This window comes from Anomalospiza imberbis, chromosome 2 (assembly GCF_031753505.1).
Source record: "Anomalospiza imberbis isolate Cuckoo-Finch-1a 21T00152 chromosome 2, ASM3175350v1, whole genome shotgun sequence".
In the NCBI taxonomy this organism is placed as follows: Eukaryota; Metazoa; Chordata; class Aves; order Passeriformes; family Viduidae; genus Anomalospiza; species Anomalospiza imberbis.
Window position 1 is genome coordinate 30,806,513 of NC_089682.1, and position 24,206 is coordinate 30,830,718.

The following is a 24,206-nucleotide window of genomic DNA, read 5'->3' on the forward strand; positions in this document are numbered from 1 at the left end:
ACAAGTTTTGTTTTCTTGACTAAATTCCATCCTGGAGCCAAAAATGACAAAGTTACCCAGTGGCCGTGGCTGCTCGCTGGTGGTAGGAGCAACACAATTCACTCTTGGGTGGGAAGGAGCCCCAGGGTGGGAAGAATGCAGGAAACAGAGGCAGCTGAACCAAAATAGCACCAGGCTGGACTTCCACCCCATAATTACAGACAGAACCCCCTTCACGGAGCCCAGGGCTGGCTGGTGCTGGGCTCAGATGGCTTAGCCACAAGCTCTGCCCCGTCTGGAGAGGGCTCCAACCTCGTCCTCTGATCCCGTAGCCCTGGGAAAAGTTCTGCCCTTCTTCAACTGCAAACCAGGAATGCACCTGAACTCCCACGTGCTCCAAGCAATGACCATCAGAAAACAAGTGCTGATAACACAGAAAATAAGAATTATAAACATCAGTCACAGAAATCTGCGGGTTCAGTACAAAACCATTCCTTAAAAATGATTTATTTAAAAAAAAAAAAAAAACCTTCAGGTTTTTGGCTACTGCTCAGTGCTGGCATCACCGAGACGGTCAGCAGGAAAAACTGCTTCGAAGGACACAAATCCAGGAGGCTGCCGAGTCCACGGGTTCAAGAGTGAGGACTAATCCATGTGAGGGAACAAGCTGCACCCCCGAGGAGGAGAAGGACGTGTGGATGGATCCACAGCACTGCAGCAAGAGTCCATCCCAGCCGGGAGAGCAGGAAGCAGCCCCAGGGTCCATCACTGCAAGCGTCCACCCCTCACAGCTCGGGTGTGGGCTCATTCACGGACCACAGCTCACACTTCGCCCTCACACCTTGGATTCCGGGCTCTTTGTGGACTTCCCTGCCAGCTTCTCCTTCTCTGGCTCTGCCTTTGTCTCCTCTGCCCGGCTGGCTTCCCTCTCCTGCTTCCTGAGGATCAGATACACGGCCCCGAAGCACAGGAAGGCGCCCGCCTCGAAGAAAAACTGCAGCCCCAGATACCTGTGGGGTGCGGACAGGGCGGCTCAGGGAGCAGGGATGCTCCCGAGGGCTCCAAGCACCGGCCCTGCCACTCTGGGCACTCTGTTCCAGGCACGGCCTGTGCCCCGGCGCCGGGAGCCGTGCCGGAGTGACCTCGGGCTGCACGGGGGCGTCCCCAGCTGCTCCCGGCCAGGGAGCTGGTCCCGGAGCTGCGTCCCCCACGCCGCCCGTCCCTACCTGTGCCTGAAGAGCGTATTGTCGTAGTATCTGCAGGCAGCCCTGCGCTCGCACCTCCTCTCCCACAGCACGCAGCTGGTGTCGATGGCGCTGCCGTACAGCACCGGGCCCGGCATCCACGCTGCAACACCCGCGGCGTCAGCCCCACGGCGCCAGCCCCACGGTGTCAGCCCCACGGTGTCAGCCCCACAATGCCAGCCCCACGGTGTCACCCCCACAGTGTCACCTCCACAGTGTCAGCCCCACAGTGCCAGCCCAGCCCGCCCTGCCCGCCAGACACCCCAAACACGGCCCCAGGAGCCACAGCCACCCCAAACACGAACCCAGGGAACACAGCCACCCCAAAACAGGGACCCAGGGAACACAGCCACCCCAAAACAGGGACCCAGGGGTCACAGCCACCCCAAAACAGGGCCCCAGCGGTCACAGCCACCCCGAAACAGGGCCCCAGAGAACACAGCCACCCCAAAACAGGGCCCCAGGGGTCACAGCCACCCCAAACACGGCCCCAGGTGCCACAGCCACCCCAAACACAGCCCCAGATGCCCCAGCCAGGTGCCCCCTGAGCACTTCAGTGCCAGGGACTCCACCACCGCCCTGGTGGAGCAGGTTTAACTCCCAGGCAGGGCTGTTGCAGTCCCCACCTCCTCTATCCCCTGAGCATTTATTGCTCCTTCCCATGGCTACTGTGGCGCATCCTCCAGGGCAACACAAATTTTGGAGAAATAACTGGAGGGATCACAGGATGGGGCTTGGAGCCCCCCTGGCATGCTGGAGGTGAACAGAGCAGTGTCTGCACACAGCCTGAGCTCCTGGACCTGGAGTGGTTCCCAGCCCTCCTTTGTTTACACATGGATGGAGCTCTTGGAGCTGCCTTGTCTCATCCCCCCCATGCGCCCCCAGACCCTGCAGGGAAGCATCTTTCCCTGCCCTGGGAAAGCCCTCTCCAAGAGCTGCCCTTATTTTCCAGGAGGGTATTTTAACACATTTCAATTTACCTAAAACTCTCAGCAGCATGAACTGTATCCCAACAGCAAATGATTTGTCTTCAGGCTGGATGCTCCTGAAAAACAGAAGGCAACAAAATGACCTCTGGCAATCCCTCCAGGATGGATGCTTCCCTCCCTGGCACACACCTCACCCACACACTTGTCCATCCAAGTGTCCCGGGGAGCTCCCATTCACATCACCAAAGCTGATGAGGGTTCATTCATTAGGGCTAAACACTGAACATGGCCTTTCCTTGGCCTGAAAACCCTGCCAGGCCCAGGAAGAGCTTGGAAGTATCATTTCTAGCCTAAAACAGAGATTCCCCCGTGGCCTTCCCCCAGGTGCTGCCGTGCTGAATCACTGCCCAGGTAATAGCACATCTTGTGCAGAGGTGAAGCCACGGCAGGAACAGGGCATGAGGGGCAATCCAGGGCTGGTTTAACCCTCATTCAGGGCTGGTTTAACCCCCAGTCAGGGTTGGCTTAATCCCCATTCAGGGCTGGTTTAACCTCCATTCGGGGCTGGATTAACCCCCATTCAGGGCTGGTTTAACCCCCAGTCAGGGCTGGTTTAACCTCCATTCAGGGCTGGTTTAACCCCCAGTCAGGGCTGGTTTAACCTCCATTCGGGGCTGGTTTAATCTCCATTCAGGGCTGGTTTAACCCCCAGGCAGGGCTGGTTTGATCTCCATTCAGGGCTGGTTTAACCCCCAGTCCCAGAGTTGGAGAAATCCTTCCCCCTGGCGCACAGATCCCCTCGAGAAGCCCTCTGTGGTGCCCAGGACAGTGCCCGAGCTGTGCCCACCTGAGGATGAGCATGAAGGATGGCGTGTGGGACGTGCTGGCCAGGATGCCTGCCAGGCAGGAGAGCACCACGAAGGGCACGAAGAGGTGGGAGCAGCCAGTGCCGCAGGTGCCCGGCCTGGCGACGCCCGCCGGCCCTGGCCCCCCGACGCAGCTGCACCCGCTGTAGTTCTGCAAAGAGGAGACAACATCCAGGGGATGCTCAGGGATGGGCAGGTGGGAGGGAACGCTGCCAGCTGCCAGGGCGAAGGACAGGGGGTATGATTTGTCTGGGAATAATTAGCAGGAATTGGCACTCAGTACTTCAGGGAGAACTCAGAGCCATGTCCAGCACTCCAGGAGAGCTGGAGAGGACAAGGGATGAGGGACAGGACACAGGGAATGGCTTCCCACTGCCAGAGGGCAGGGATGGGTGGGATATTGGGAGGGAATTCCTGGCTGGGAGGGCGTCTGTGCCACCTGTGCCAGGCTGTGAGCCCTTTCATCCCGGGCTGTGTGCAGGGCAGAGCTGCAGCCACAGCTCAGGGCAGTGTTAGGTCTCACATGTAAAACCTCACATTTGAGAGAGGCTCATAAATAACTAGCACAGCCTTACAGCAGAGGAAAGATGGCTTGGGGTGATGGATGAGGAATTTTACCTTTTCCCTGATTTAGTCACAATTCTCTCCTTTTTTTCTGTTTTAAACAAGAAATCTCTGGGTTGTATTTTTTGTTTTAAAGAGACCTTTAAATAAAATTAGCATCATATTTTGGTTGCTAGAGTAGGTGGCAGTTTGCAGAAGAATGATCCCAGAGGCCAGGGGCAGCTCAGAGTCTCCCAAAACTTGGTTCCTACATCCAAGCTTACATGGTACCCTCTGGAAAGGCTGCAGCAAAGCTGAGCACACAATTGCAGGGTTTTCTGCAGGCTGGGAGGGTTCCTGGAAACCCTGGGACGGGGAAGGCAGGAGGCAATGAGTGCCATGGGTGCCTGTACTGCTGAAAATGGCAAGAAAAGTGTAGAATTTCCAAGGAAGTAAGGGCTGGAAGAGAGAGGCATGGTCGAGGAGGAAAAAAAGCAGTTGGAAAGGATCTGCTGCACAAAAGGCAGGCGTGGGGGTGCAGGAAACCACATTTGGGACTAAGCTCTGGCAGACAGCACAATTATTATCAAAATGAAGAGCTGTTAACTAACAAAATGCTGCTGCAAACTGCCCAGACAGTTCCCCGCTTCCATTACCTCCTGTGCCAAGAGCGCAGGTGAGACACTCGCCCTGCACGGGCTGCTAAGGACCTGCAGGTGGGGGTTTGACTGGCAAAGCTTCCCTTGGGTGCACCTGCTGAGCTGCACTGCCTGCAGAGCCAGGAGAGCAGCGGCACGAGGCAGGAAGGGCAGGAGCAAAGCCCGCTCTGCCAGCCCCCGCACACACAGACAGTTGCGGCAGCCCAAGGGCCAGCAGGGCAGCGGGCACCCCCGGCAGCCTTGCCCAGTTCACCAGACTCACCAGGACGGAGCTGTCGGGGCGCAGGGTGACGCTGCTGCAGCCGGCAGAGCAGGGGGACGTGTACTCCACGCCGTCTGAGCCACAGACGGGGTTGAAGCCCCTCTCGGGGCAGCGGCACTGCGCGTTGCACGCCATGTCGTGGTGGCCAAAGCCAGAGCTGGGCCCGGGAAAGGGTTAATGCAGGTATGGAGCATCACCCCCACCCCACTCACAGAGTGTGGGCTGGGATCAGCAAAACCCCATGAAAAACCCCGTGGGCTGGGATCACCAAAATCCCCTGGGCTGGGATCACCAATATCCCTTGGGCTGGGATCACCAAAACCCAGTGGGCTGGGATCACCAAAACCCAGTGGGCTGGGATCACCAAAACCCCCTGGGCTGGGATCACCAAAACCCAGTGGGCTGGGATCACCAAAACCCCCTGGGCTGGGATCAGAAAAACCCCGCTTGATTGCACAAGGAACCCTTCCCCATGGGAATTCCACCGCCACCCCGAACCTTTGCTCTGCCCGGCACAGCATCCCAACCACAACTGGGCACCAGAGCCACCCTCTGCCCTCACACTTGGTCCCAAACCTGGCCTTAGGGGTTCTTGCAACACAGCACTGTGGGAGGGAGGGAGGGAGGTTCCCCTGGACCACAGGACACTGAATAGGGAATTCAGAGGCCTGGATCAAGCCACAGGGAGCTGCTGCCCACATTTAGCTGCCACAGCTTGGATGGTGTGATCCCAAGGCTGGCCCCTGCCTGAATTATTCATCCACCACGCTTTCCAAGATGAATACTTGTGCTGTTTGTGCCAAAAACGTGTTTACTTCGGGTTCCACGCTTGCTGCTCAGTAGGAAATCTCACTGGTGGAACTCTTATAACCCTGCTCCTAAAAAGCTCATGTTCCTGCCCTAAACCTGAGGACACAGCGGACTTGGTGTTCATCCACAAGAATTTCTTACTTTATCTCCACTAGCTGCTTCTCCTGAGGGAATAAACACATTTCTTGGGATTCCCACCATGAGGAATGTGCCTGTGGTAGGTGTGTGCCCACTCTGGGTGCCCAGGAGCTGAAGTACCTGTCCCAATGGGTGACACCCGCCACCTTCTGCGTGGGGCAGCCCAGGAAGAGCAGGGGAAAGGCCACGAGCAGGCAGAGCAGCATGCCCAGCACACACAGGGCACCGCACTGCCTCAGGGACATCTGGAACCGCTTGAGGATGGCGCCGCCCACCACGATCCCGACCATGGCCCCAGGGATGTTCACAGCACCTGGGAAAGGCAGGCATGGCATCAGGGAACCTTAGACATCACCCGCTTCCATCCCTTTCCACCACCATCCCAGGCTGCTCCAAGCCCATCCAACCTGGTCTGGGGCACTGCCAGGGATCCAGGGCCTGTCCACCCTCACTGGGAGGAATTCCCTCCTAATACCCAATCTAAAGCCATTCCCCCTGTGTCCTATCACTGCTCCTTGTTTTCCATCTCTGGTCTGTGTCAGTCCCTTCTCACAGCAAAGGCCCAGAGGATTTGTTGTTGGGTTCCTGGTTTTCAGCACAGGTGATTCAGGAGGGACCAAGGTTTTTGCAGGGATTGGTGGAATAATGCCACAAAAAAGCGGCTTTTTCAAAGGATCCCACAGCAAACTGGCTGCCCTATGGATCCATGGATGGAAGATGTCAGGAGCAGTGGAAAGCTGTGCCTCACCCAGCAAAATGTGATTTTTTTAGTGTTGACAGGAAGAAGTCAGCCTGGGGAGGATGTTTAATTTCTGGGCAAAGCAGGATTGTGCCCATTTCTGTGGTCACCCTTGCAAAACCCCATTTACATAAAACCCCCCATTTCTGGCGGAGACCAAAGTTCAGCTAGAGAAATGCAAACTGCTTAATTCAGCTAAGAATCCATGGGGAGGTTGCTTACAGCCCATAAATACCCACGCAAGGGAGGAATTTCCAGCTACAGAAAGCTTTTTTGATCTGAAAGAAAAAGGCCAAGCGAGACTCAGTAGTGAGAACAAAGGCCAGATAAATTAATCCACAGAACACGGTGCTGACTTGAATGCAGAGGGTAAATCAAGGCTGGGAACAGGTCAGCTGGGCACCTCGGGGCAGGACAGCACTGCTTCAGCATTTAACCTTCCTGCTGCATTCAGTCCAGCCTGCTCTGCTCATTTTATTCTGATTTATCTGTCGCAGACCTCAGAGGCCTCTTTCCCTGAGGTGCTGTTTGCTCAGAAATGTGTTTTAAACACTTCTGTGGCAGGATCTCTGAACTCTCCAAACGATTCTGAGAGGGAGGCTTTACTCTAGAGGAACTCTTCCTAATTTCTAGATGGTTTTTTAAGGAGGCAAAAGCTCAGCAGCACTTACCAATGATCATGTTGGCCAGGGAGGCTGTGAGGGAGAACTGTCTCTCCAGGAACTTGCCCATGAACGTTGCTAATCCAGCAACCATGGCAGAGATGTTGACCTGAGCCAGCACCACCAGCAGGTACACGGGGTGCCGCAGGTTCCTCAGCAGCACCACGGGAAAGCCTGAAAGGACAAGGGAATTAAAACCTGAAAGGACAAGGGGCATCTGTTGCATGGGGAGGAGGGTTACAGCAAAGACTTTGGGTTGGAAGGGACTTCAAAGCTCATCTCCTTCCACCCCCTTCCTTGAAGCTTTCTGGCAGAGCTTCTGCTAAACCAAACACACAAGTAGATGGGAAGTCATTAAAAGTTAATTTATTTGCTTGCTGCGGTTGCAATTTGTGTGTCCTTTTCGTTTCAATGAAGAAATGCAGCAATGAAAAATGCATTTTTTGATTTCAGGCAAGAAACACTCCAGCAAACTGCCCCAGGGCTGAACCCTCGAGCAGGAGAGGTCTGCAGCCTGCTCAGCTCAGGCAGCCCCCAGCTGCCAGGGGCTCGGGGTGCCCCATGCTGCCAGCTGGGAGCTGCCACTGTCCCTCCTGGAGTGATGTCCCCTTCCTGCACATCCCAAAGCCACTTTCTGCTCCTGCTGCTGCTCTCCCACCGCCTTCCCCTGCTCTGGCTGGCACGCAGAGGGCAACTTCCAAACAAACTGCTGATGAGTCTCCCAGATGAGGGCTTGGGCAGCCAATATGCTGGAGCAGAGATAAGGAATTAACAGCGAGGATTAATGCAAAGGACTGCCATAAATTAATGGTGCTAATTCTTAGCAGCTGACAAACAAAATGGGACAATCTTTCTGTCTGCTCCAGCACAGCGGTGCTGGGGAGATCTCCCTGGGGCTTGTGTGGGAGCTGGCCCCGGGTGGGGATGGATTTTGGCTGTCCTAAATCTTCTGTGAAGAGCAAAAGGACCCTCTGTGGGTGCAGTGGGGTCCCCCATGTCCAAAGGTGAAACTCCCCTTCATGGCAGCATCGCCCTTCCAGCTCAGCACTCTGCCCTCAGGTCAGGCAAGCAGCCAAAAAAATCATAGGAAGCTGCAAAAGCCTGTCCTTCGAGGGGCCCAAGCATCCACAGCACGGCCAGGCACCCTGGAATACCGACCCTCTGGAGGCTGGCAGTCAGCAGAGAGGCAAGGAGCTGCATTACACACTGTGAACCCAACAGGGGAGATGGTTTTGCTTTTAAGCACCACTAAAGGTTCTGATTTTTGAAGAGTATTCCTGGAACTTCTCAGCCACGCTGCAGATAGGAAACCTCAGCTTGCTGGCTGAAAAATCTCCTGAGAGCCAATCCAACCTTTTGTGGGGATCTTCCACCAGAAATTCCTTTTCCCTGGAGGTCTCTGGTCTTTTTAATCAAACCACACACCCCAGATCAGAGGTAGAAAGCTGAGCAGATCCCCACTTCATAGTGGAAGCAGCAGGACTTCCATCCTCTGCAATCCCTAACTGGATCCTCGTCGCAGCTCCAGAGAAGCAGCTGGGCAGGCAGGAAAAGCAAGTGGAAACTTTAAAATAATAAACGAGAAATATCCTTGAAACTGCCTTTGGGAACCATAAGAGAAACAGTCGAGTCACGAGTGCAGCCTTCCAATTGCTTTGAAGATCACCTTTAACGGGCTAATTCCCAGTATGTGCAGCAGAATGTGCACATCCTCCCAGGTGTTTTCAGCAGAAGCCTGGAAATTAGCAATGGAAATGACTTCAGGCAAGCTAAATCCTACTTTTCCCATTACTGCAGGGAGACCCGATGCCTGCAGCAGGAGAAATTTGTGAGTGTGAGGAGCAGGGTGCAAGCCGGTGTCACGTCTGTGCCAGAGCCAGCTCTGAGTCCAGTCAGGGAATGGTTTCGGTTGGGAGGGACCTCAAAGCCCACCCAGTGCCACCCCCTGCCATGGCAGGGACACCCTCCACTGCCCCAGGGTGCTCCCAGCCCTGTCCAACCTGGCCTGGGACACTTCCAAGGAGATTCAGGCTGGAGAATCTCATCTCCAAATGCTGCTCTCATAAACTGTCATGTAGAAAATAATAGTAAAGAGAGAAACAGAGAGAGGAAACAAAACAAGCAGGAGAGTGGTGAGATGGGAAGGAAATTCTCTTTCAAGTGACTTGCAGATGAGCCAGCCCTGAAGTCTTTAGGCTTCACCCATATTGCCCCATCACACCCTGCCTGCCACCCCATTCCTGGCTCTAAAAAGAGTTTTGCATGAGAGATAGTGGTGATTTCAGTGAGATTACTCTCCTGACATAAACCAGACACTTCATTTATTTCAGAACTGGGCTTTGGGGGATAAATTCTGAGAAATAATGGATTTATTAGTACAGCCCTGACACAGCAATGCTGATTCCAGCCCCGAACCAAAGCTGCAGCTGGAGCAGGGTAAGATATTTCCTCTCTCCGCAGGCAGGAGCAGGGAGCTCATTTTTATTTGTGTTTCAGAGGCACAGAGCAGAATGTCAGTGTGAAAATCCCATCTGAGCACTATCAATCTGTTCCCACGCAGCCTCTCCCATCACACAGGTTTCTAAATGACAGTGCCACAAGGTCAGGGGGGGAGAAACCCACGACTGCCTCCTCTAATTGAGCAGCAAACGCTGCCACCAGTGGGAGAAAAGCCTGCCCACGCCTGCCTGGCTGTGCCTGCCCTGCACTGACCTTCAGAACACAGAGAATTTGCAATCAATTAACAGGATAATATTTGGGAAGTGTGGAGGAAGCTGACACGGAGTCACTTCAGAGGGCCACTATTTGTAAGTAGCTGCCACTGTGCAGAGTATTTAAAAAACCCAAACATCCCAAGCATTAGCAGATGCCTCCACAGACTGAAGGCCAGCTGATCCCCGTCAGCATAAAGAGCCCACTCATTTCCAGACAATTTAAGTGCACTGGATTCAGATCTGCCTCTGGGTTTTAACTGCCCAGAGCCTGGCCCCCCGGCAGCATTGGCCATTCTCAGTGGGACAGGAGGTCAGCCTGCCTTGGACAGCATCTCCAGCCTTGGAGGAGGGAGTCTGATGAGGTTTTTTGGGGATGAGACGTTGCCACTGGGGACTGATTCCTGATTCCAAGGTCTGAGGACTGAGCGAGAGCAGCCGGAGGCTCCCAAACCCCTCTGGCCGAGGGGGTCTGTCCCTTCCCACGGCTCTGCTCCAGCCTCACAGCTAGCACCCCTCCTTCCTGCTGGATCTGGGCTCTGCTGAGACTTTGGCCTCTGATTCCTATTGCCCACATAAGCCATGAATCACAGAGTCACAGAAGGAATTGGGATGGAAGGAACCTTAAAGCCCATCCTGTTGCACCCCCTGCCATGGGCAGGGACACCTTCCACTGTCCCAGCCTGCTCCCATTCCCATCCAACCTGGCCTCGGACACTGCCAGGGAAGGCATGTGACACTCAGAGTGACCAAGGCCAGGTGCTTTGGTTGGCACGAGGTGCAGCAGGGCAGTGTGGGCAGGGAGCAGAGGGCTTAAACCCAACACTGAGCCTAAGGTGCATGCCAAGGGCTGATCCAGGAGCTGGGCTGGGCACAGGGGGAGCATCCCTGTACCCTGGCAGGGCCCAGCTTGGCCGTGTGTGTGTGCCAGCAGGGTAGGGCACACTTACGTCTGATGAACTCCATGAGGGAGAGGCTCTCCGTGTGCTGGGACCTCGGCCTGAGCTGGCTCAGCATGTCCTTCCTCTTCTTGCTGGCTCTGTCCTTCCCTCTCACCACCTGGGGACACACCAGAGGCTGTCACTGCTCACGTCGTGCCACAGCTTCCCCTGCCCTTGCCTTTTCTCTCCCAAACCGTGACACAGAGCAGCCCAGGATGGCCATCCCTGTCATGTCCAGCTGTGCTCCCTGCCCACACCACCGGGTTTCCAGCGGGGCTGACAGCATCCAGACACACAGCCATGCTGCAGAGGAGCGTTCCCACCTTTCCTGACAGATCACACTTCATCACTACCAAGCTGTGCCGCTCCCCAGGCACAGCACACCGTGTGCTCAGCTCACGCACACTCAGGAGGGGCCAGGCTTTGCAGGAAATGCTGCATGCCCTTACGGGGGATGGCGTTCTGCCCCAGAGCTTGTTCTATCCCTGTGTGTGGGGCCAGGCACAGGCACCCGAGGAGGGAGACACCAGCACAGCTCTGGGCACTGGTTTGGACGGAGGGTGAGCAGTCCCCGTGTCTCTGTGCTCCCTCACAAGCTGCTGGGCAGGAAAGAGGCAGCAATTGCAAGAGGGAAATGTATCCAGGCAAGGAGGGGGTCTGGGATGGAGGCAAAATGTATGTCACCTCCGAAGGCAAGAGGCTGCCCAGGGAAGTGTGGAACCCCTGGCCCTGGGAGGTCCATGTCAGCCTCACTGGGGTGTCCAACACCCCACGGCACCAGAAAGCCCAAGGAACATTTCTGGGATGTGCTTCGGATCCCTGCAGAGTCTGCAGGCTCCCAGGGGAAGCACAGGAGCAGGGGCACTGGTCAGAGGTGTGCTGCTGTGCCTGGGGAGCAGCAGGCAGGCCTCAGGGGAGCGTGATTTGCGGGGGAAGCCATGGAGTGTTTCCAGCCAGAGCCAACAGCTCTGCCACTCCAGCAGCCCTGAGCTGGGCTGGGCAATGAGTTCATTCAGCAGCAATTAGAGACCTGTAATGGACAGGAGGAAATCTGGGCTAAAATCACCGCCTCTGCTCGGAGAGTGCTCATTAGACAGCAGCGGGGTCACAGTGTCTGTGCTGGGGGTGCCACGTGCCCTTTTTAAGGGAAGAAGCAATGAAACTCCTTTCCTGTTTTGTGCTGCTGGAGCTCAGGCTTTCACACATCCCTCAAATGCAAGGATAAAATCCCTTTCACTTTTCGATTGCGTTACAGGGGCTCTTCTCTGCTCTGAAACGGCAGCATTTTCCAAAAATACATTCAAGCTGCTCCTGCCTGTGGCTTCCTCAGCTTCCAGCTGTTTGTACTTCTGAGAGTCAACAGCCTGCACGTCCAGACAAAAGGCCAGCTCCCCCAGATCCCCCAGTCTGGGATGTCCCTGTGTGTGACCCTTGCAGGGGATGTTTCCGTGCACATGGAGCAAAGCCCTCGCAGGGGGGGAAAGCTCCTCTCCCTGTGCTGCCTTGGCCCTGGCACAGCTTTTTGCTGCCTGAAAGCATCAGGAAATACATTCCTGTGGGATGAAGGGAAGCAGGGGCAGAAGGAAAAGCAGGAATCCTGCCTGCTTGCTGTGGATGATGCTGGAGTGGTGCTGGAATGGTGCTGGAATGGTGCTGGCTGCCCCATCAGAGATGCCCAAGCCTTGAGGAGCATGCTGTGCCCCTGCCACGGGGGATTTTGGCATTGTCACAGCAGAAATTTGTCAAGCTGGAGCTGGAAGGTGCACTAACACAAGCTGGCTGCTCAGCCCTGCCCCAGCATCATGCCAAGGAGAAACAAACTCAGCTTGCAAAATGCCCCCACACTTGGATTTTCCTGGATGGCTCCTTAAAGGACTCAGCTTCTTGGTGCCACTCATTGCATCTCACGTTTCTGCAATAAGATTTTGTCTGCATTTTTATCTGCCCCTGGATCCCTGGAAGTGCACAGGTCAGACACTGGGGCCTGGGACACCCTGGGACAGTGGCAGGTGTCCCTGCCATGGCAGGGGTGGCCTTAAGGTCCCTGTAACCCCACCCATGCCGTGATTCCATGAGTCCACTGGCATCACTTCCACCCTCAGGGGGCTGGAGGAGGCAGACAGGCTTTTGAGGAAGGATAATGAAGCTCCCACACACTTTTCCCTGCACAGACATGAGCAAATCCAGGCATGGCTGAGCAGGGCTCCACAGGAAAGGAAAATGAAAGCAGCTTTTCCTGGCAGCTCCTGCTCTTCCCACCTGCTACTGCACCTGTGAGAAGGGCAGCCAGAGGTGCCAGCAGGCTGGCTTGATCCAAATACACCCCTGGAGACAGGGATAAATGACCTGCTCTGTGACAGAGAGGTTTTCTTTGTTTATTTTGAGGTTTGTGCAGAGTTTCCCTCTGGCTGTGAACAGAACCTGGCACTCCCAGCTCACTGAAAAGTAAGGTCAGAGAAGTTATTTTCGTATTAGACAAATAAAGTGTAAAGCCTCACGGCTTGGGAAAGAATTATGTTCCTTTTGACAAGGTCAGGCTCCCTACAAACACTTCATTATGCCTCTTCCAGCAGGTGTGGGTCCCTCCAGGGACCCTATTTCCAGGAGTGTTAAAATAACCAGCAGAGGGGCACCTTGATCCCACTAAATGGGAGGATTATTTTTGGCTGCTGTTTGTGCCTGTCTTTAAAGCTCCCTGGGGAAAATCCAGCTGTAGGGACCAGGATTCCTGTAGCCTGTCCTGCCACTTGGCCCTCTGTGCTCCTCAGACCATGCCCTGTGCTCCCAGGCTGCCTTTGGTGGTGCTTTTGGAGCTTTAATCAGGCACACAGAGCATCACAGAACCTTTTTCCAGAGAAAGACCTCAATTTCCAGCACCTAACAGGAGAGCTGGACTGGGACTTTTTGACAGGACAGGGAGGGACAGGACAAGGGGGAATTTCTTTAGGATGAAGGAGGGCAGGGTTAGGTGGGATTTTGAAAAGGAAATGTTCCCTGTGGGGGTACTGAGGCCCTGGCACAGGGTGCCCAGAGAAGCTGGATCCCTGGAAGTGTCTGTTTTTGTCTCTGAGAGCACCTTTGCCCCTTTCAGTCCCTTTTTGTGTCACCCTCAGAGCTGCAGGACAGACAGAGCCTGGAATATTGGAATATGGGGACAATACTGCTGCCTGCCTTGGGATACAGCAACACCAGCAGATGGCAAAGCATGAGCTAAGCTACGGCCACACAGCAACTGGAGAGTGCTTAAAGTTCCTCCCAATCCAGGACACAACTCCAAGGAATAGCTCGGGCTCATGGAGGCAGGATTAAACTGGAATTACTGGGAAAAAAAGCTGTTCTTGACTGAAAACAGTTTGTCCAGCATAAGAGCCTCATCCTCTCATCCCCTTCCTGATTTCATGACAACCTCATGGCTTTGCCATGATCAGCCCTCAATAGGATTATTCAGGATATTTTGGTGCTAGAAATCTACTGACAAGCAGCAAAGCAGAGAAATAAAAATATTCTGGGTCTGGAGTGACTAATTTATGAAAGAAAGATCAAAAGAGCAGCCCCACACTATCATTAATGTTAGCACGAGCCATTCCAGGAACTTCAAAGAAAGAATTCATCAGAAAAAGGTGAAGCTGCAACGTGGCTGTGGAATAAAAAATGCAGATGTGTCTTGGCTGGTGGGAGGAGGCAGATCAGTCTCCAAAGACACAGAGGGCTGGGTGGTACCCAGTGTTTGCTGCAGGGTGCCCACTGAGGAGGGTGGGCAGAAGTGGAATCCCAGCTGGAACACCTCAGCTGCCTCTGGGCAGAGCAGAGCTGTACTGTTCCCACGTGCTGTGGGCAAGACAGTACACACGTACAGGAAAACACCCATTTCCAACACATCTTGGAGTGCTCCTGCAGCTCACATGTGTCACCCAGGACAGCACGTGGCAAACTTCCTGCAGGGGCTTTTATCTGAATTTTTTAGGCAGGGCCCCTCGCTGGTGCTGATACTCCCATGGAACAAGCATGGCTGGCCCCAGTGCCTCCCATTCTGCAAGGAGGGCAGAATTTGGCTATTTACTGTATTTTCCTATTATTGTTTTAAACTGCCAGTAGATTCCAGGAGCTTTCTGAGGGAGATGCAAAAATGGGGAGCAATCCAAGAAGTCAAGAAATCCACATGCTGCAGAGGGACACGTGGGTGCTCAGCCATGTGGGAGTGCTCGCCACAGATCCCAGCCAGCAGGGCAGGGTGAAATCTTCCTGCTCTTTTTAAAATCAATTGCCTGTTCCCCCTTACACTCTCCCAAACTGCTCAGAGTGCAGCACTTGCCAGAAAGTGCAGCTGTTTTAGCTGGAAGTGCATTATCTTCTCTCAAGAGGCGTTTATGAAATTAATATTCCCATCAGCCCTAATGAAGAACTTTTCCTTAAGACGGAGAGTGCTGAGCGAAGCCTTCTAGCACAGAGCCTCCCCAAGGCTTCAAAGCAGCCCAGGCTGCAGGAGGAGCAACCAGGGCACACTGCATTTGGGGCCACCCCCATCCTGCCACGCACAGAGCACCCCAGCACCTCACAGCTCACGGCAGCCAGCAGTAAGTCACTGCCTCCCCGAGATGAACTGGTAAATCAGGTCGGGGAACCGCCAGTCTCCGCCGGTTCCTGTGGAAATTCAGGCAGTGTCAGGAGGAATGAAGAATTACTCTGCATGGGCGCACAGGCTTGCTCGGACAGGAAGGTTTCCATGCTGCCTCGAGGCACAGCACAGGTGGAGGGCAGCGACAGCACTTTCAGCATGGCCAAGACACCGCAAGGAGCACAGCTTCACCTCCTGAGCATGTTGCAGCAGCTCCAGCAGCGTGCAGCCCTCAGAAACATCTCATCTGCCAGCATGGCTTGTTCTGCCACGCTGCTCCCGAGGCGCTGGCACGTGCAGCCCTGGGAACGCGCTTGGGGAGCTCCTGAGCCGTGCCAGGCCCTGCTGAGCAGCTCTGCCCTGCTCAGACACTCCCTGCCCTGCTCCCCAGCCGCTGCTGGACAAGAGCTGTCCTCGTCTGCCAGGAGCCCAGTGATGGAATTTCCACTCCACCCCCAAAATTCAGGGCTGCTCCCAGACAAAAGCTGCCAGGACGGACAAAGCTGGCTGCCCTTTGCCTCCCCTGGCAAACCTTTTGTAACCATGACAATCTGGGCTGCATCCTCCTGCCCTCCCCGGGGGAACAGAACCACCGGTGGTTCCGGTTCCTGGGGCTGACGTTTCGGCCCCACCGAGGGGTGTGTGTGTGGGTGTGTGTGTGTGTGTGTGCGTGCAGAACCTCTCCTACCTCTTTCGGCATTTCCCGCGGGAAGAAGAAGTATGGCAGGGCACACAGGGCCACCAGGCTGGCGGCCACCAGGAACCCGAGCCACCAGGCCCCCACCCAGCGTGGGTCCTTGCTGGTGAGCTGCACCTCAGCTGCAACACGAGAGGAGAGGGGCTTCAGAGCCATGCTGGGACAAGGCAGGTACCCCAGTGCACCAAAGGGTGGCCCCAGCCAGCCCCAGCACCCATCACCCCAAGGTGATGGCTCCCAACCCAGAGACCACCAGTCCTGGGGCACGAGCAGCGTTTGCCCCGACCAGCCCACTGCTAAATCACATTTCATTGTCTCTTTCCCATTTCACTGCTGTCCCCGGGGCATCCAAAGAGCTCCTTTGGATGGAGATAGCTGGCACAGGGATGTGCTGGGTGGCCACTGTGCCCCACTGGCAGGGACAGGGCAGAAAAGCCCTGGGAGGCTGGAAGCCTCTCTGCTCCCGAAGCTCTGCCAGGACACGCTGCCCCACCTGTGCTGACTTTGTTGATGTCCACGTAGAAGCGGAGCATGGCAGAGCCCAGCATGAAGGCCACCCCCGGCCCGATGACCGTCAGGGAGAACAGGATTCCTGTGGGGGCACAAGAGCAGGGAGGGCTCAGCCCAGGCAAGGCACCATGGGGACAGAGGTGCCTCAGGGTGGGAGCAGGCTCTGCAGCACCTGCCTCCAGCACAGCCCACTTCCCTGGCAGCTTTCTTATCTCCAAGAGCAACAGCCCCATGCTCCCCGGATTCCTGTCCCACACGGAATTCCCTTTGGCACAGCTCAGACCTTTCCTGACACTTGTCTTCAGCCTCCCAGAAGGACTGCAGTACTCCCAGGAACAAGAGGTGCCCCTTGGCATCAGTAATCCAGGGAACACCAAGTTTTACGAGGTTAAGGAGATAAAAGTTATCAGTGAACGCTTCTCTTTGAATTACTGATAAAAGAAATCCACACATGTAAGATTCAACTCCTGCCTTACGTGTGAGAGTTTTGGATCATCTACCAGGGCAAAATTTGATGCTGTGCTTCCTTTTTTTTTAACAGTAATGACCTGGTTTTGATCTACCTTTGCTGGTCCATTCAGCTGAAGGCTGTGACAGGTAACAGCTGGGAAAGGACTGGAAGGACCTGCAAGGACCACCTTGTCCATCCCACCACCCTGGGACACTCCTTTTGGGCCTGTGCCCAAGCTGCTCTCCAGCTCTCCCTCTGCTGAAGGATACCCTCCCATCTCCCAGCTGGTTGAAACTGCTTTCTTGGGTTTGTATGGCTTTGCTAACAGCTAAACAGAGTCCCCACTGCTGTCCCTTAAACCTGCAGCTGCCACTTGTGGACACAGAGATCAGGCTGTTCCTCTGGGCCTCCCTGAGAAGGCGATGGTCATTAACTCCATCTCCAGGTTGTCGCTCTCAGGACAAAAACCCCAGCTCCTGCCCCAAACGGTGCTCCCCAGCTCTCCTGCTGTCTGCCCCAGCCTGAAGCAGATAAACTCTTTTTGCAGAATCCTTCCTGGCTGTGGGCAGAGCCGAAGGGCTGTAATGAACCCTGCTCTCATTAATGCATATTAGCCCAGTCTGGCCCTGCTGCCACATCCAGCCTGGCTTCTCCCCTGCCTTACCCAGGTAGAGGGGCGAGTTCCTCTCACTGGCGAAGTCGTCAATGTAGGAGATGCCGAAGGGCTGGATGGGCACGCCACCAATGCCCAGCAGGGCCTGGGCCACGAACATCACCAGGAGAACCTCGTGGTTCTCCCTGGAGGCATGGGGGGTGCAGCTGGCATCGCTCAGGTTGGCCCAGGCCCCCGGGGCCCCGGGCTGGCACAGGTCCGTGGTGTTGCTGAAGGTGCCTGCGGTGACAAGGGGACAGGTCTGAGGAGCCTGGTCTGCAGAAAGAACTTCTTCCTTTAGACACTGGAAGGCTCTCCCTGGAGCCTTCTCCAGGAGAACACCCCCAGCTCTGGATTTGCTCCAGCAGCTCCACGTCCTTATCTTATCCTTAGATGGCAGGTGAAAGAAAACACAAAGAAGGTGCAAAGATCACTGCACTGCTGTTCACAGAGACAGGGTCATGAGCCTGGAAAGCCTCCAAGGCTTTCCCTCTGTCCAGGAAGTGCAGCTGAAGTCACTCCCAGGACCTTTGATACACTGCCCAATGCAGGAAAATGAGCAACCCTGCAGATTTTGTGAGCAGCTTCCCAGGAAATGAGAACTCATTTTCCTCAGAAAAGCTGCCTAAGTGGAAGTGCTGATTCTAGCACCCTCATCTTCCTTAGAACCCCGGGCAAGAGGGTGGTGGTGCTGATAGCAGGATTCCCATGGTGATGCCCCAAATCCCGTGGAACTCCAAGTGCTGGGACACGGGCCCACCTGCGGCAGCACTGCTGGAACACCAACTCATTGTTTCCAAGCTGGGCTTCGCAGCTGGCCCCTGCCTGCAGCCAGCAATGATTCACCTATCCAGCCTTCCTTTGCTGTCTGCAGTTGCCTGCACCAGCTGCACTCCCTCTGGTGAGCCAAACAAAAGCTGTTCGGTGGAGGCTTCTAGAAGACTTGCTGGAGCTTCATGGCAGGAACTGGGAAGGCAGCAAGTAACTTGTTCTCTCCTCTCTTTCCTTTCTCATCCCTTCATTTTCCTTTAGGGAGAAGATCCCAAACCCACCATGTCCTGTTCTCTAGACGAGTGATTTAGACCTGCATGTGTCTCAGGGGAGGCTGATGTTCCAGTGGGGTCTAAAACCTCAAAGACAGCCCAGCTAGACCAGGGAAGACAGGCGAGGCTGGATGTGCAGCAAACAAGGGGAATCAGAGGCACAGCCTGCATTTTGATTGTTTTCCTGCCCTTTGCCATGGTTCCCACATCCCCTGGCTCTGCTTTCCACCAGTAGCTGTTGCCTCTGAGGGTTGAGATGATTTCATTCTCAGAAAAATAAAATTTACTGAGGAGAAGCCAACAGCTTGTAGCTCCCAGTGCCTGGAGGGACATTTCACAACAGCTTCCCACTGCCAGAGGGCAGGGATAGGTGGGATATTGGGAAGGAATTGTTCCCAGCTGACAGAACAACAGGACACAGGGTACAGGTTGGATATTAGGAAAAAAAATTTCACCAAAAGAATAATAAAGTCCTGGAATTGTCTTCCCAGGGAGGTGGTAGAGTCACCATCTCTGGATGTGTTTAAAAAAAGACTGGACATGGCACTTGGTGCTACAGTCTAGTTGAGGTGTTAGGGCATAGGTTGGACTTGGTGATCTTAGAGGTCTCTTCCAACCTCATGATTCTGTGATTCCCTGTGAGGGTGGTGAGCACAGGCTGCCCGGGGAAGCTGTGGCTGCCCCTGCATCCCTGGCAGTGTCCAAGGCCAGGCTGGAGCACCCTGGGACGGTGGAAGGTGTCCCTGCCCACGGCAGGGGTGGAACGAGGTGATCTCTAAGGCCCTTTCCTGCCCAAACCACTCCATTATTTCCATCCTCCGTCCCCCAGGGCCCAGAGAAAGCGTGCGGAGCGCTCACTGGCCACGGAGCGGTCGTACTCGTAGGGGCCCGTAATGAAGTGCGGCAGGGCCATGAGGAAGCCAGCCAGCGACACCAGCAGGGCCCCACAGCCGATGAGGCGTGGCCGGTGCACACGGCTGCCCAGGTAGCTGACGAAGACGATCAGCAGCGTGTTCCCAACCTGCGGGGACAGACGGCACCAGTGTCCCCGAGGGCAGGGGAGCCCTGTTCCCAACCTGTGGGGACATATGGCATCAGTGTCCCCGAGGACAGGGCAGCGCGGGGACAGGGACACAATGTTGGGGCTGGTGCCGCTGCTCACCTCGTTGAAGGACGCCAGCAGCCCTGAGGTCTGGCTGGAGAGGCCATAACGTCGCTCGATGGTGGAGATGGAGCTCTTCAGGTAGCCCGAGACCAGGAGCTGGGACAGCTGCAGCAGCCCGTGGCAGAAGACAAAGAACTGCCAACACAGAAATGGAACCCCCAGCAGGGTCAGTGAGAGCTGCAGGGTCACCCAGAGCTGCAGGGTCACTGAGAGCTGCAGGGTCAGTGAGAGCTGCAGGGTCACCCAGAGCTGCAGGGTCACTGAGAGCTGCAGGGTCAGTGACAGCTGCAGGGTCACTGAGAGCTGCAGGGTCACTGAGAGCTGCAGGGTCAGTGACAGCTGCAGGGTCACTGAGAGCTGCAGGACAACAAACTGCATCTCCCAAACTGCATCCCCCTCAAAAAGGCACCATTATCCAACTGTAACCTCTGACCACAAGCCTTGGAAATATCACCCCTGCTCCAGCACCAGTGAAATGATCTGAGGTTAGGTCAGAACCATGACATTGGCCTCTGCCAGAAGTAAGAGCAGAGTCAGGGTCTGCGAGGAGGCTGTAAGTTCTTCAGCTGAGAAGTGGCTTTGGACAAACACATGCCTTCAGCTGGGATGATGCCTGTTTGTACTGGCCCTGTCCCTCGGATGCGGCAGCAGAAGGGAGGTTACTCAACATTCCTGTTCCCATTCAGCCAGAGGCAGACAGCCACCCCCAGTGCTGGGAGCTCTTCTGGGACAGGAATGAGCCCTTCCAAACACACCAACAAACAACTCCTCTAGAGAAAGTCAGCAGGTCAGGGAGAAGAATTCAGTCTGCCTTCCTTTCCTGCTCACAAAGCCCTAGATGTAAAACACATCTCCTTTGGAAAATGTGATGGTTCTCTTCCACTTCCAGAAGCAAACCTTGTCAAAGCCCACCACCTCCCAGAAAATAATCTGCCCTCATCTCCATCCTCCCTCCTCCTTCCTGCTGCCTTGTGGCTCTCCCAGGCACCCCTCCAGCCCCGAGAGGAGCTCAAATAACCAGCCCAAACAGCCACACAGCCTCAGGACACAGCCCACCCATCACCCTGCAGGACAGGCTGCATGGCCCTGGCTCCTTCCAGAGCTGCTGCCCTCAGCCTGGGATGGTGCCCAAACCCTCGGGGCACTGCTCCTGCTCCGTGTGCCTTGCAGCAGCTCCCACCATGGAGAAACTGCTCAGCCTGGCCTGGATTTGTGCTGCATCTCGTTCTGATCCAGACCTCGAGTGAGGTCACTGCCAAAGTGGCCTGCTCTGTCAGCCAAGGGAACATCCACAGCCCAAAAAGGGGGAAGGTCAAACCCCTGGCTCCCTGAGAATTGCGGGGCTGGGCTGTGGCCACCGCCTCCCGAAGTGATGGGCCGGCGTGATGCACACCAGGACACCACCCAGAACCTTCCCCCCTTCCTCATGTCACCACTGACGGCTGCAACGTGCCTGGACTGGGAAAATGTCACCCAGCCAAAGGAAAGTGACCCCAGAGGCAGCTTTGCTAAAACTCCTGCATTCCTCCAAGTCGCTGGCTGTGTCCGGGCTCTGCTTCCTGAACACATTACTTCAGCTGGAAAGGCTGAAACCAGATCTGTTTGTTCCAGGCATCCACAGCACACAGCCCCCTGAGTATCCAAATCCTGGAACTTCAGGGGTTTACAGCAGCTCAGCAGCTGCCCAGCACTGCCCCACATCTCTGCAGCCCAAAATGCTTTGGGAATCTGGCATTTTAGGAGAGATGGCCCTGCAGAGGACCTGCAGGGGCTTGGGCAAGGACCCCAGTTTTGCCTTCAGTGACTCTTTGCTCTATCAGTTTTTTGTCAGGAAAAGAAAGAGCAGGCTTTCCCTGGCCTTTGGCTCTGCTGGACTGGCGGGACTAATGTGCTGCCCTAGCAGGTGACCTGGATTGGCAGACACCAGGCTTTTCCCAAGCCTTCTTCCCTGGTAGCAGGACAGACCACGGACACCAGGAGCAGCCCCAGGGCTGAGCTGTGCTTGTAAAGCCTTCCCTCTATGCCCGTGGAATTGAAGCAACTCAGAGGCTTTAATGCTGCTGCCACCCCATGTGTGCACATGTGACACCAGCACGTTCCCACCACGCTCCCTCCACGCCTCTGGGAGATTCTGGAGGCTATTTTCAGAGAGGCTTTTGTGCCTCAGCACGTGACAAAGGCACACTGGGCTGTGCTTATGGGAGGAAACAGCTGGAACCAGTTTGGCCAGGCCTGTAGTTGGGAGGGGGCTTAAAGCCCATCCAGTGCCACCCCTGCCAAGGGCAGGGACACCTTCCACTGTCCCAGGTGGCTGCAAGCCCCGTCCAGCCTGGCCTTGGACACTGCCAGGGATCCAGGGGCCTCCCCACCCTCCCAGGGAACAATTCCTTCCCAATGTCCCATTTAAATCATAATGCTCCTTGAAGGCAAACAGGACAGTTTTTAGTCATGTCCCTCAGCTGCATTTTGACATGTGGCCCATGGTTTTTGTGGCATGCCCTCTGGAGATATAAATACACACAAAAACTGCAGTGCTGTGATTTTTGGTCCTTCAGCCACTTCAAACACATCCAACCACATTGTGCAATGGTTCTGTGTCTCTGCAAGAGCCACTCAAACCCTGGGCTGGAAGTTTTATTTTCTGAGCCAATCATTTAGAAACTGGACAGGGTGGCCTAACTTCTTGAAAAAAAAAAAACACCAAGAGAGGAGGGGAAAACATCCTGTGCTGAGGATAACTGTGTTCTTGGTGGCAGGAGCTTCCTCCACATCTGCCCGTGGCAGGAGTTGCAAGAAAAGGGTCTTTAAGGTCCCCCTCAACTCAAACCAGTCTGGGATTTTAGGCTCTACCTTCACAGATACAGCAAAATACAGCTCGACTCTGCTCACAGGCCTGAGCTGGCTTTGCCCCTCCATGGTTTAATTTTTGAACCCCTGTAAAATATCTCCTCATGGAAAAATCAGTGGGGTCATATTTCTAAAGATAACCTTGCTGGTGAGTAAAGAAGAAACAAAGAAACAAAACCCACCAGATAAAAACCAGCTGAATGAGCTGACAGAGGACTGGGGAAGAGCCTCAGGCCATGGCTCTGTGTCTCCAACCTCTGTGCTCTGCTAGCCTCTGCCTCAGTGACTCACTTTCATTCTGCCACACAAGAAGGATGATTAAATGCACCAGCATGTGCAGAAAAACCCTCAAAACCCCAAATCTTCCCCGCAAAAGGGACAGAGAAATCTTGAGCCTTCAAGACCGATGGTCATCTTCTGCTCTCTGGCCTGGTGGGATTCTCTAATGAGCCAGGTGACTGGCTTCCAGCTAGCCTGAATGTAGTGCTGTACACTGGTGTTAGGGCTGCCACTACTGTTAACAAGGAGTTATCGAGGCATAAGGGAATGAAGCAGATGCTGCAAGACAGAGGGAACCCTTTCAGGTGCAGCCTGTGGGTCTGCAGGGCTCCTCAAACCCTCACCTGCAGGGCTTGGGGCTGCACCACATCCAGGAGGACCCACGACTTAGAAGAAAGGCTTCCCACTGACAAAGCCAGGGCTAGATGGGATATTGGGAGTTAGGAATTGTTCTCTGTGAGGGAGGTGAGGCCCTGGCACAGGGTGCCCAGAGCAGCTGTGGCTGCCCCTGGATCCCTGGCAGTGCCCCAGGCCAGGTTGGACACTGGGGCTTGGAGCAGCCTGGCACAGTTGAAGGTGTCCCTGCCCCTGGCACCGGATGAGCTTTAAGGTCCCTCCAACCCATCCCATCTTGTGATTCTCTGGAGCTGAACCCTGCAGGAGCTGGGAGTTCAGCCTGCACTGAAACACCGCTGGCTCTGGAATGGAGACAGCTCCACACCAAAGGGACTTCTGCCGTGGGAAACACGGGGAGCCTTTTCCAATCACCCTTGGTGCCCATAAATCCTCTCAGTGCCTCCTGCAGGAAGCTGAACTCTTTCCCAGGCCAGCGATCCGAGGGGGTGCTGGAGAAGGCGGGGGGTGTTTACCTTGACACTGAGAAAGGGGCTCCTGCAGAGCGTGTTCCGCGCCGCGTCCGGCTGGCTGCTCCTTGGAGCCGTGCTCGTCATTCTTTCAGCCTGCCAGAGATAAATCATTCAGCACAATGCTCGTGGCCGTGCCTGAATTCCCCCCTGCTCGGCAGGCAAGATCCTGTCAAGCTCTGCAAACACCCCCACAGCAGGCACACGGTAACCCAAGCAATCACGAATTGTTCCTGGGCTTCCTTTGCTCTCCGAGCACTCTAATTCTGCAAAGCGACAAAGCGGCCTGCAAAGTGTTAAACCCCAGAGGCCTGGCAGGTGAAACGCTACTCAGCAGAGCCTAGGACAATGTTGTGAAACATTCCTGGGGTCGGTGGGACGTCCTTATCAATGGCCTGGGTGATGGGGCACCCTCAGCCAGCTGGCAGCAAGCGCTGGGAGAGCAGCTGACAAAGCTGCTGGCTGTGCTGCCATCCAGAGGTGCCTCAGCTGCCTGGAGAAACGGGAATCGAAGGGTACCAGCGAGCTGCAGAAATGGGTTTCCAGAGGGGTCCCGTGGGCTGCAGAAACGGGCTCTGAGAGGGATCTCAGTGGGCCGCAG

The 24,206-nt window shown here is 55.2% G+C and overlaps 1 protein-coding gene across 1 annotated transcript; it reads right to left on the bottom strand.

The window, feature by feature from the left end:
• Positions 1–470: 470 nt before the first annotated feature.
• Positions 471–23,737, bottom strand: SLCO2B1 (solute carrier organic anion transporter family member 2B1). The gene is made up of 14 exons (XM_068180416.1): positions 23,612–23,737; positions 19,614–19,751; positions 19,310–19,472; positions 17,421–17,648; positions 16,289–16,387; positions 15,787–15,917; positions 10,493–10,601; positions 6,841–7,005; positions 5,551–5,743; positions 4,483–4,639; positions 3,000–3,169; positions 2,204–2,268; positions 1,206–1,326; positions 471–989 (listed from the first exon to the last, which is right to left on the bottom strand). Exons 1-14 carry the CDS (start codon positions 23,717–23,719, stop codon positions 815–817), a joined length of 2,022 nt encoding a protein of 673 aa, XP_068036517.1. The 5' UTR covers positions 23,720–23,737; the 3' UTR covers positions 471–814.
• Positions 23,738–24,206: the final 469 nt, after the last annotated feature.